We start from the raw sequence: 12,996 nt of genomic DNA, 5'->3' as shown, positions 1-12,996 counted from the left end.
TTCTCATTTATATTTAGTTAACAATAAATATCCCAAATATTTGTCATTGTATATTTTAATTTTAACCTTTTGAATGGTACATCTCTTCTATATATAATAGCAGAACAAGGGGATAAAATTCATGAGATTAAAAAGTGTCATTGAAAAGACTAAATTACCCTTGTATTTAATAATTATACAAAACATGTGGTTTGTGGAAATCGAACTTAAGATATTTCATTCATCTATACAACCTCGTACCACTACACCATATTGTCACATGTGCTTTTTATCATACACATAATATGTAAGTGTGCTAAATGAATATTTTATTTAACTTTAAAGATAGTTACTTGAATTCCGCAAAAAAGATGGTTACTTCAATATTTCTACGGTTAATTTTAAAGAATTGAATTCCATATATAAAGTTAGGTATAGTACATAAATGTATTATTATCTTATTTACTAATCATTTTTTAGTTTGAAAATATATCTCATATATTTTTAACATATTTTTTATAATAAAAAATAATTAAAATGTACATATATATTTTTTAAAGAAAATATTGAAAATAGAATCGCTTATATATAAATAATTTATATTGGTATCACACATTTAGATAAGTTCGAATTATAATGAGTCAATTCATTTTAATTTATTTCGAATTTGAAATCAGAACTTGACCAATTATTTAAAAAAAATCGAAAAATTTCGTCACATTCTACTTTTTGTAAATTAAAATTAAAAGTTCGGCAAGAATATCTTACCAATAATGTAAAATTTTTATGTTAATATAAATTAATGTGTTTGTGGTGTTTATAGGATCAAGTCAATTTATTATTTGTATTAAAATTACTAACTTCACCGGTAGCGCGTTATTGTTTTTGGGATTTATCCCGATTTTAAAAATATTCGAAATTTGATATAAGATTTTACGAGATTTGTTAAAATTACGATGATATATTAAATCGATTTATTTTTCATTTTTTACTTTAAAAAATAGCTTTTAAAAAATAATTCTTTTAGAGAAGTAAGATTCATTGATTGAGATAATATTGTACCAATATTTTGAATTATTTTTAATATTTTGAATTATTCAAATAAAAGTTATATCTATACTATATTGTGGCATTTTATTCAATGCATTTTATATTATTTAAAGAAAATATATATTGTTCAATAATTTGAAGAAATTATCCAGTTCAACTGATATTTATAAAACTTTATCGAATTGAAAAATATTTAATTTTAGGAGAATAGTATATAATGTTATCAAATTATTATATGAAGAAATATTAAAGTCGTAATGAAAGAAATTTAAAAGCGGTTTAAATAACGATATAATTACAATTTGTCCTTCGAATTCTTGAAAAAACTCATGAATATCAATAATATGTCTTTACAATATATAATTTATTTTTATGTAACAATCATGATTGATACTCCGTTGCGTAAAAATAGATATGGATTGTTTGTCAGTCATAATGTGAATATCATATATAAATTATCGCAATTTATTTATTACATAATTTTAATTTTTGAATAATTATAGATACATATTATTTAAGTAATCAATTGTCTCACTAGATGTTAATAATGATTATACATGTATATAAATCAGATATTTACCACATAAATATTTGAAATTATCGTAATTTACTAAGAAATGTAACATACGATAATTTACATGCTGACACACACATATATACAACTTAATCTTACTTTGTTAACAGTAGTGTAAATAAAAAACTAACATTTTTCCATACATACGTACGTTGAATTTCAAAAACTAATATTTTTCATTAAAATCAACTTTTATATTAACAGTAGTGTATTTTACATTATTGTATATTATAATTGCAAGTCATTCTGACTTCAGTTATGTATTTTTTATCATTTTAAATTGGGTAAGTTAATTGTAAGTTAGTAGTGAACTCAGCAATAATATAAACCAGTACATATAGTTTATTTAAATAAAATTTAAAGTTTTTGGTCAACTCTGTATTCAACATATATGTTAATTTTTAGTTTTTTTTTTGTAAACATACTAACGACATTCTACCGATCAAGTTTAATCATTTTATTTTAAACGTACAATGATTACCATGTTTATATTGATTCATTAAATACAAATTATGCAACATAAATAACAATATATATATATATATATTGTTTAATGAGCTATATCAGAAATGTCGTGTAATTTGGTAATGTCTTGTATAAAAATGATATATATTGATAAACAATCAACATGTATTGGATATAAATTAAATATTATATAATATTTATAAATAAGAAAATAACTAAAAATATTATAATTGATGTGGTATAAAAAAATTCTAAAAAATGATTCTACCTCACACATGTTATTATGCTAGATTTATTTCTATATGTGAGCGCATACAAGCACCGAAATGTCTGATACCTTAATTATAGATTGTTACGTGCTGATCAGTCGTATTGGTTGCCTTAAAAAGATCTACTTTTAATTAATGATAGGTTCCCCAATATATGTATGCAATTTCACCGTAAATAAGAAGTTTAGATTTTAGAGGAAAAGTCAAAGTCATGGTTTTGCGCAGCTGCGCAGGAGCGGCGCATTATAATGAGATTAGACACTCTCATCAACCTTCAATATTTTCAATATCAACAATCACGGACACACTTGCCTTCCCATATCAAGAACGATTTGTTACGGATTTCCCCCCTACGAAATCAAAGTAATTGATTTTTCGCAGGGATCGTGTATCTTCTTTTTTTTCCTTTCTTTTCTAAATTCGTGCTTCAAACAGTGACCGATTCAGTTTCTATTGTAAGGACGATCGAGTTTTTTTATCTAAATCAACACATGTATGTAAAATAACAAATAATTACATTCAGAATAATGTATTATTTACCAGATTATAAGCTTACGGAGCTGTTCGCGAACGAATGCGAGCTCGGCTCGATTCGACTTGATTCATTAATAACTCGAGTTCGAGCATAAAAATATGTTCTTTAAGAAAACAAACTCGAGCCGAGTATTTACATGTTCTACTCGAGTTCGACTCAAAAAAATTCAAAAAACACGATTTTATATATTGAATTATTGCAAATATTTTTGGCAAAAATCATTTCTTAATTGTTGTCGTTGCAATCGTTAGTATCACCAACAATTTTATTGACATAAAACCTCTAGCATATTCATGTTTTTGTGTACTTAACCATCTTGTGAGCGAGGTTAAGATTACCCTTCAAATTTTGTAAATCAGCACTGATCTCGTATTAATTATAAAGTGGTTGACGTAGTTTGCAGTCTATTGCGTGAACCCGTAGGGTTTACCCAGTACGCACCCAAAAGATAGCGGCTGCGGGTTATCTACCATAAAAAAATAATTATAAAATTAAAAAATTGACTTTAAAGTGATTAGAAGACGGTTCAAAACTAATTTTAGCTTATCAAAAGGTGGTAAAAAAATTATGGATTAAGCCAAGAATAATCATGAAATGAATTTCATATTAATTCTATCAAAATTAAAACTAACTTTAAACTGGTGTTAAAATGGTTTAACTATAAATGTTCATTCAATACATATCTATTTTTATCTTTTTTTTTGTCATTTATTTCTAACTTTTATTTTCATTTGTAACTCATAATTTTTTCAAAATAATATTTTTCACTTATAAATTTTGCCCCAATAAACAAATTTTTGACATAAAAAACCTTTAAGCGACAAATTTTTTTCAAAATTAAGGGGGTTATTTTTAATTTTTATATAATTTGAATATACATATTTAGCTAAATTAAAAATTTAATAAGGGTCCCTTCTGATTTGTCGTCTAATATACTTATTCTTTAATTAAATTACAAAGGATAGAGTATATAACTGTAATATTTATCTACAGTAATGTTACATATTTCAAATTCGTTTTCAAAACTTCTTCTGAATAAGGAGCAGTGACATTTGTCACATTTTAATATATATATATATATATATATATATATATATATATATATATATATTTGTACCTGCAAAGAACAAAAGAAAGTTAAAAGTTGCAGAAAAAAAGCAGATTGCACATGATCTCTCACTAAGTTTCAACAACGGCAAACTCAAAATGGGAGTCATCAAACAACTTGGAGTGCATTATGGTGTTAGCAGAGTGACAATATCTAAAATCTGGATAGTTGTGCACAAAGCAATCAATGAAGGTTTGGTTCCTAATGTTGACAGAAAGTACAGGGGTGGTAACAAAAGGTATGCTTTGGATTTAGAAAAGGTACGGCATATTCCTCTCCATCATAGAACAAATATTAGGACATTGACATGTCACTTAAATGCAAGTAAATCTACTGTCCATAGGCTAGTTCAGAAAGGTAAGATTAGATCACATTCTAATGCATTGAAACCTTTTTTAACTCCTTTGAATATGGAAGCTAGAGTTAATTTTGTGTTAAACCATATTGAAAATTCAAGCCTCTACACAAATCCCACATATGTAAACATGTATAATGAAGTTCACATAGACGAGAAGTGGTTCTATATGACAAGGCAAAGTCAAAAATATTACCTCCTACCTAACGAACCCGAAGCACATCGCGCATGCAAGTCAAAGAGATTTATAACTAAAATTATGTTCATGAGTGCAATAGCTAGGCCTCGATATAACAATGACGGGGTTTGCATATTTGATGGAAAAATAGGTATATTTCCTTTTACCTTTGAAGAACCGGCTTTGAGGTCAAGTAAGAATAGAGCAAAAGGGGTTATTGAAGTTAAACCTATCGAAAGTATAAACAAGGCGGTGATTAAACAATGTTTGATCAACAAAATTATCCCGGCTATTAAAGATAAATGGCCCGCTGATTTTGACAAAAATATTGTCATTCAACAAGATAATGCAAGGCCGCATATTAAAGCTAATGATGAGAAATTTGTTAACGCCGCACAATCAGATGGGTTTTTTATAACCTTGGCCAATCAACCTCCTAATAGTCCAGACCTAAACATTAATGATCTTGGGTTTTTTCGTATTATACAAGGTTTGCAGCATGAGAAAGCTCCAAAAACTATATGTCAACTAGTAAATGCAGTGGTTAGGGCCTATGAAGAGGTTACTGACACAACAACAAACTATGTGTGGTTGTCCTTGATGAGTTGCATGACAGAGATATTGAAAAATGATGGGAATAACAATTACAGACTGCCTCATATAGGCAAGAAAAAGCTTTCAAATTTGGGACTGCTACCAAATCAGCTTACCATTCCTGGAGAACTGGTGCAAGGTGTTTTAAACAAAAGAAACAATGTGGAGGACAGGACTGCCTAATACTTGCAGAAAACATCAATCTTTTGACTGGACAACCTCAATCTTTTGACTGGACACAGGTGCTTTTCTGTTTAATCTATGTTGTTTTGACACTAATCTGTAATTTATGTTGTTTTCTGGTGTAAACAAATGGTCCTAGTAGCAGATATATTATCTATGCTCTTGTAATTAATTTACGAAAAGCTCAAAATGTAATTTATCGTAGGATTGCAAAATCACTAACAGATTACAGAGGATTCAGTCCCACCCATTTTGGTCATCATAAAATCTTTCAACAAATTTAAACATATCAGACACAATATAGGGTTAACAAACTTTAAACAAATCATTCAAGTGCAACAAATCAAACACAAATTGCAAATCGAAAAAAGAATTATTTTTCCTCAAAACACAAGGAAATTATATACAGATCAGAAATCTTACACAATTTGGGGAAGATAAATTTGCAACATTCCAGTTGGGTCTTCGAACTGCAGTTTTTTGGGTTTTAAAGCTCTCTTCTTATGTTTCACATATTGCTCAATAATCTTTAAGGGCGTATCCTCAACGATTTCGTTCAGAAATTGCTCTGTAAGATCATCTGGCTTCTCTTCACTGATTTGAAACAGCTCGACATCATCCTCGTAATTTAATTTTGTGAGATTTTTTGAAAGAAGCGGCGAAGGAAAGGATGGGGGAATTTCGGAATCAACATACGTATTTGGGGCTGAATCATTAAAAATTTGGGACTCCATTTTAAGAAGAAGAACACGATTTGCGGTGATTTAATGGTGGTTTAATTGATGTCGAGGAGTGAATACAGGGGATGAAAATGAGTTTTAGGGCTACAACCTACCGGACATTAAGACAGATAGAGAAAGGACAAGTGGGTGGGTGGGGTTCTCTTAATATGATTAAAAATGGTGTTAAGCATTTGATTAATTTTACTAACACGCTGACACTCACGATCCACTTGTAATATAATAACATTATTTTCTTTTTTTAGTATTATAAATGTTTCTATTTTTAGGAATTGTAAAGAATTGGTGGGACGGACCAAAAAGGAAAGTGTAAAGACATGGACGGGACAGAGGGAGTATATATTAATGTACTTGAGGTTTCATCTCATGGTCAGAATTCAGAAAAATTACCAATTATTCTATTGAACATCAACATTTGGGGATAATTTTTAAAATAGTTTCGAAAACTCTACTAGTTTTCATCTATTTATTCTTGTCAAAAAATAAGTGATATTTATTTTTAATATGAATTTCAGAATCGGACACATTAAGGATAAGAAATACAGAGTAACCCATCAAGGATAGCACAGTAATAATCGGGAAAAAATCATTTATGCCCCCTATTAATAATGCGAAAGTTGTGGAAGAAACACACAACAAGCGTGTGCGCCTCGTTTTTCTTCTCAATCAGAAGAATTTAAACCCAGACCATATCATACGTCTAGCTCCACTTCTGTCCTAAAATGATACTCACCTAGTTCATTACAAAACCCTCAAGCCTTCAACTCCCTGTCATAAAAAAAAATAACCATGCTACTAATCATCACTACAATCATCACAACATTTTTTCTACTCTCATCATCATCATCATCACATCCTCAGCAAAATTTATCATGTATCCGCGTTTGCGGAACTCATGATAAATCAACACAGACTCGTGTTCAGTATCCTTTCGGTTTTTCGCCAGGTTGCGAAATTCAGCTGAATTGTTCGGAAAATTTTAGTGTCAAAATCGGTGATTTTAACGTGCAGAACATAACTAATGAGAACATACTAGTCAACATTCCAGCTGAATGTGATCGGCCTATTGGGAAGATCAGGCAGCTGTTCGGGACACACTACGCGCCTACTTGGAGAAATAATTTTTTGTTACACAATTGTAGTAAGCCGCGTAAACGATGCCTGATTGAGCCTGGTTTATTAGAAGATAGATTTGAAGTCAAAGCATGTCAATCAGGCAATAGAAGTTGTTACTTGGAGGAAGATAGAAGTCTTCATTTTACGAGTTTTGATTCGCTGGAGGGAACAGGCTGTTCTACGCTGTTTACATCAATTGCTGTTGAGAATCGCAGTGTGAATTCATCGGTTGAGCTTGAAATTCAGACAGTGGAACTAGGATGGTGGTCTAACGGGACTTGTAATTGTGTTGCGCTAGCTGATTGTACTAATTTGAATCTAGGTGGATTACCTGGATTCCGGTGTCGATGTAAGACTGGATTCGAAGGAGATGGATTTGTCGATGGCGGTGGCTGTCGGAAAGGTTAGTTTATTGCTGCAAGTACTTACTTTTTTCTATCTTACCTGTTTTTTTACATTTGTTCAAATTTTGATCAATTTTTCTTTTGAGTTTTAATGTTTGATGCGCAAAATGTAAATTGTTACTATTGATGTGTATGCTAAAAGTTGAAATGATTATTAAAATGAAACCGAAGAAGTGTAAATTTGGACCGATGACCTAATGAACTTTGACCGGGGAAAGCTCTATTCGTTTTGAACTGGAGTTTCAACTGAATTACGCAACAAACATTTCGGTGATATATTTTAGTGATTATTTGACCAAAAGTAGTTATTTTTAGTTTAGCTAGTTATTGTTTTACTAGCATTGTTCAGCATAACAACAAAGAACGTTGAATATTCCACTAATTTAATCATCTTTATTCTTTAGTGCCTACTTTTCTTCCTCAATATGTATTTTAGTAAGTGGATTCCCGCGGTTTTGAGCTGCTAAATATGCCTTGTGACATGGGTTGGCAAAAAGTCTTCTTGCCACTACAGGATTAGTTTAGTATTAGTTACATTCTTTAATTACTGGAATATCATGGTGAGGTAATAGTTGTGTCAATTAGTTGTTGCTTCACCTAACTGTTTGTATTGTAAATTTCATGTTTAGACAACTGTAGTGTACTATAAAGGATTTGGTAACATGTCTAATTCATTTTGCTTAATTTCACTGGTGAAGTGGGCCTGGGGAGATGTATTCTTATGAAGATTAAGCATGAAAAGTTTAGATTATGCAATCAATGAAACGAAGGGATTATATACGAAGAACACAGAATTGCTTAGATGTTAACACAAATAATAATCTACACTATGACTTTGAAATGTTTACTAGTGTGAAAAGATGCTATTTAAACATGGAAAAGTTTGAAGGAGGTCTTGTGCACTTGTGCTTTATTTGACTTCAATACTGTCTGCTATAATCCTATGACCATTTCTGCATGTTGATGGCCTAGCTTCACACTGAAGCTCTTGATAGGAAAGCAAACAAACATTGTGATACAAACCCTTCTGAAATGGCAGCTGGATTTTTGGTACAAAAGTTATCATAATGTAACAATTTTAATTGCAAAGCGACTCCGTTGTTTGAGGATAGAAGGAGCTATTTTGCCCCAGTTTCATACTTTCATAGTCGAAATTGAAATTCAGATGCTTTCAGACCTATTGTATAGAAGTGCCTGTTTCAGTGTAATTAAATCAATTTCTTTAGTCACACCCTATATTATTATATTGCATGTTACGGTATACAGGAATAACAACGATTCTTTTCCATAAATAAGCCTTGCAGGATAGTGTTCATTGCAAGATGCAGACAAAATGCATATCCTCATTATCTGATCTTTTGAATCCAATACTGTGCTTACAAAAATAAACAATAATTTCAATTTATTGTATTTTGTTTGCTTTACTGATCTTTTGTGTCTTGCTTATTCTCAGTCAGTGACTGCAGTGCCTCGCGATATATGTCTGGTCGATGTGGAGGGACTACGAAAGTAGGCATTCTTATTGGTGGTAAATTTCTCTGTCTATTTACTTTTCTTATCTTTCAGTAAATGCTAATATAATAACCCACCTTCTCTAGAAGTTCTAAGACTAGCATCTTCATCATGTTGCTTTACAACTCCAGAACCTGCATGGACATTGGACAGTGGCTTTGTGCATTTGTTTAGAGAGTAAAGCACGAGATAGGACTAATAGTCTCTCTTCTTCCAATTTCTTGATCCCCCGGTTCATTCAAAATTGGTGGGGGATTATTAGACCTGGGATAACATGCCATTATATTAACTAGCCCAAGTTAACCTTACATAGACACAAATAAATGATATAAACCTACTAAAAGATGCAGAACAGTTTGACTTAATTAATGGTATACTAGTCTCAACAATAGTTGGTCCCATAATTAGCAAAAAAATTAGTTGATCCCTTAAATTAGCATTAAAAAAAATTGGTTCCTTGTATAATGATATCATCACAAACTATTTTTAGGACTCCGTATAATAAATTCCCGATAGTAGTGAAATGATTATAATCAGGCTACTGGATGATAGAAATTAGAATTAATTGGAAGTTACAATTTTTTCTCTTCTGAACCTCTTTCTATGATTTATCAATTAGATGACTACTTAATGTTTCCTAGTCATCAGCTCTGCTCATGCTTCATGACATTACAATAACTGTCAGCAGCTATAACCTTATACTCTTCTAACCTTCTTTGATCCAGATTGATATCCTGTATTCAAAGTTTCAACTCTAGTATCTTTCCTTGAGTATATCTTTTCATGTTTTTTAGGATTTTCTATTTTCTGTAATCACGTCTTGCGTATTTTATCAATTCGTGTGCAACATGTCAAGTATCATTTAAGCTTATCTCAAGTTCTCAACCAATTCGGCATAAAGAGCACACTTGCATATATCTAACATCTTTTTCTTTCACATTAAATTTCAGGGATTGCTGCTGGAGCTGGTTTAGTAGCTGCTCTGGCTCTCATCTATTATTGTATCCGAAAACGGACATCACATCTGAAAAATCAGTTAAGTGCAAAGCGCCTTATAAATGAAGCCACAGGCAGCTCTACTGTTCCTCTCTTTCCATATAAAGATGTTGAGAAGGCCACACATGGCTTCTCTGAGAAGCACAGATTGGGTACTGGCGCCTATGGCACAGTTTATGCAGGAAAGCTTTACAATGATGAGTGGGTTGCAATAAAAAAACTAAGACGTCGGGATGCTGATGGAATCGACCAAATCATGAATGAGATAAAGCTTTTGTCGTCAGTAAGCCATCAGAATCTTGTTCGCCTTTTAGGTTGCTGTATTGAGAAGGGTGAACAGATTCTTGTCTATGAATACATGCCAAATGGAACTCTAGCTCAGCATCTACAAGGAGAAAGGGGCAAGGGCCTTCCATGGACTGTACGCCTTACCATTGCAACCGAGACTGCACATGCAATTGCTCATTTACACACCGCTACACATCCCCCAATTTACCACAGAGACATTAAATCTAGTAATATACTTTTAGATGTCAACTTCAACTCCAAGGTAGCTGATTTTGGTCTTTCAAGGCTTGGAATGACAGATGATTCTCACATTTCCACAGCCCCACAAGGGACTCCTGGCTATGTTGATCCACAGTACCATCAAAACTTCCATCTTTCAGACAAAAGTGATGTTTACAGTTTTGGGGTGGTTCTTGTAGAGATTATAACTGCAATGAAAGTGGTTGATTTTACCCGATCTCCGACAGAGATCAATCTGGCCGCTGTTGCTATTGACAAGATAGGAAAAGGTCGTGTAGATGATATGATAGATCCATTCCTTGAACCTAATAGAGATGCATGGACGTTGTCATCTATTCACAAGGTAGCTGAGTTAGCTTTTAGATGTCTTGCCTTTCACAAGGACATGAGACCTTCTATGACAGAAGTCGCAGAAGAACTAGAACAGGTCAGACTTAGTGGTTGGGCGCCGCTAGATGAAAATATAGGCATGGGATCATCAGTGTCATCATCTTGTGCATCACCATTTAATGGAAGTGAGCAGTCATTAGGCATTACTAACGCAAAGAAAGCAGGCATTGGAAGTCGGAGGGTGATAGTCACACAAAGAGAAGTAGCTTGCCTCAGTACAATGGAAGAAGTTAGTGATAGCTCCCCTGTTTCAGTCCATGATCCGTGGTTAAGCCATCAGAGCTCACCCTCCACAAACAGCTTATTGGGCAACATTACTCACTAACCGCACTGATATGAAGTTATTAATAGCTCGAATGAATTATTCTTGTTAATATTATACACGATTGTCATGTATTCAAGAGCAGAAAGATTAATTGTTGAACTCTTTTCGTCATTTTTCATAGCCTTCCATCCCATTAATTGGATGAAGATTTTGAAGGACTTCCATTTTATCAGTATCATCAATATTGTTTGCACAGCACAATAGCAGCATGTATAAGCAATTTTATTATACTGTATACTATTGAATGTAGTAAACTCGAATGCAAAATACAAAAAGTTTCTAGGAAAATCAAATAGAATACATTCATGATTTGGAAGCTTCAGGTCCTAAAATACCATTAACAATAGCACTAGCCACCACAACTCCAACAACCTCAGCTCCAGCCACCACTCCAGCCTGAGCTAGACCTCCAAAGCTCAACACTGTCTCAATCTCTTCCTCAGCTGACTCCACTCCCCTTTCTGCAGCTTCTATTCCCTTCTCAGCCGTCTCGAAACCTTCCTTGACAATTTCCTCGGCTTCCTCCTCTGCCTTCTCTATTTTCTTTCGTAATCCAAAGAATCCAATACCCTCAGCTCTGGATGGCAGCTCCATGGCTTTCAATGATAAAGTTGACGTGAGCAGGAGCAGGCATTGTCTCCTTCCATTGGTAGGCACCACAACCTGTGCATGTTTAGGAGTGTTCGCGTTGCGGGCGGAAAGTGCTGCATTGTGCACACTTTGTATGGAGAGAGTGCGCCGGAGAAGTGAGCCTGTTGAAGCCATAAGTGTTCTTCTCAAGTGATGAAACTTTTGCTTAACATAAAAAAGCTCATCCTTTGGTGACTATATTTTGTGGTCTGTGAACCGTATGCAATTCAGAAATAAAGATAATGTGGACGTGTTTAGTAATCTATCCATCAACACAAGACAAGGGGAGAAAAAAGAGTATTGTCATCGCCCAACCTTTCATTATTTGAACCGACTTTCCGACTTTCTAAGTTTGAAATAACTAAATGTTCGATATTAATAATAACTTAAAAATTTATTTCAAAAATTAAATAAATTTTAAGTTACAAACGTATAATTTTATATAAATTTTAAATATAGGGTATATTTCAACATGTAATTTTAAATTTTAAAGTGTCAGATCTATATTATACTATATTATAATAGACGAAACATTAAAAGTTTGGTAGTCGGGCGGCCGATACTTGCTGAATTTACTTAATTACTCTTATTTTATTATTCAAATTCTAAGCAGTAGGTTACTCAATTCTAATTCTAATTGAAATTAAAGTCAACTTTCTCTAACAATTTAAATTTTATTTTATATCGAACTCTATATCATTATAATAACATTAAAGTCAACTTCTTTTACCAATTTATATTCTTATTTATATTGAGTTCAACATTATTCTAATTAATATTTCGGGCCGAAATAAACTTAAGCAAACTAAATATGATTAGTTGATATTATGCGCCTCAAGTTAAGACAAAATAATAAATACCAGTGATCAGGCTAAAATTTATTTATTTTGAAAGGCTATATCATTAAAAACAGAAGGTCGAAATATTACATCAGAAAGTTCAACACGACTAAAGAACACGACAGCTAAAACATTAATTACTAATAAACCCAGACAATAAACCCAGACAGACAAACCCAACAGCTAAATACTCCGAGTGGAGACCCAGCTAGCTAGATGCCTAAGA

General features: G+C 32.4%; 3 protein-coding genes across 3 annotated transcripts; 2 read left to right on the top strand and 1 right to left on the bottom strand.

The window, feature by feature from the left end:
* The first annotated feature begins 4,078 nt into the window (after positions 1-4,078).
* LOC141701798 (uncharacterized) lies at positions 4,079-5,290 on the top strand. The gene has a single exon (XM_074505431.1). The coding sequence runs from the start codon at positions 4,079-4,081 to the stop codon at positions 5,288-5,290; it is 1,212 nt and encodes a 403-aa protein (XP_074361532.1).
* A 1,368-nt stretch (positions 5,291-6,658) lies between these two features.
* Positions 6,659-11,421, top strand: LOC141701796 (wall-associated receptor kinase-like 14). The gene is made up of 3 exons (XM_074505429.1): positions 6,659-7,549; positions 9,004-9,078; positions 10,013-11,421. Exons 1-3 carry the CDS (start codon positions 6,820-6,822, stop codon positions 11,299-11,301), a joined length of 2,094 nt encoding a protein of 697 aa, XP_074361530.1. The 5' UTR covers positions 6,659-6,819; the 3' UTR covers positions 11,302-11,421.
* An 89-nt stretch (positions 11,422-11,510) lies between these two features.
* On the bottom strand, positions 11,511-12,162 carry LOC141701797 (uncharacterized). Its single transcript, XM_074505430.1, has one exon. It carries the CDS (start codon positions 12,064-12,066, stop codon positions 11,605-11,607), a length of 462 nt encoding a protein of 153 aa, XP_074361531.1. The 5' UTR covers positions 12,067-12,162; the 3' UTR covers positions 11,511-11,604.
* Positions 12,163-12,996: the final 834 nt, after the last annotated feature.

The sequence above is a fragment of the Apium graveolens genome, unplaced genomic scaffold (genome assembly GCF_009905375.1).
Source record: "Apium graveolens cultivar Ventura unplaced genomic scaffold, ASM990537v1 ctg4399, whole genome shotgun sequence".
NCBI lineage: Eukaryota > Viridiplantae > Streptophyta > Magnoliopsida > Apiales > Apiaceae > Apium > Apium graveolens.
Note: the sequence above shows the minus strand (reverse complement) of the source record. Positions and strands in the feature narration are given on the sequence as shown.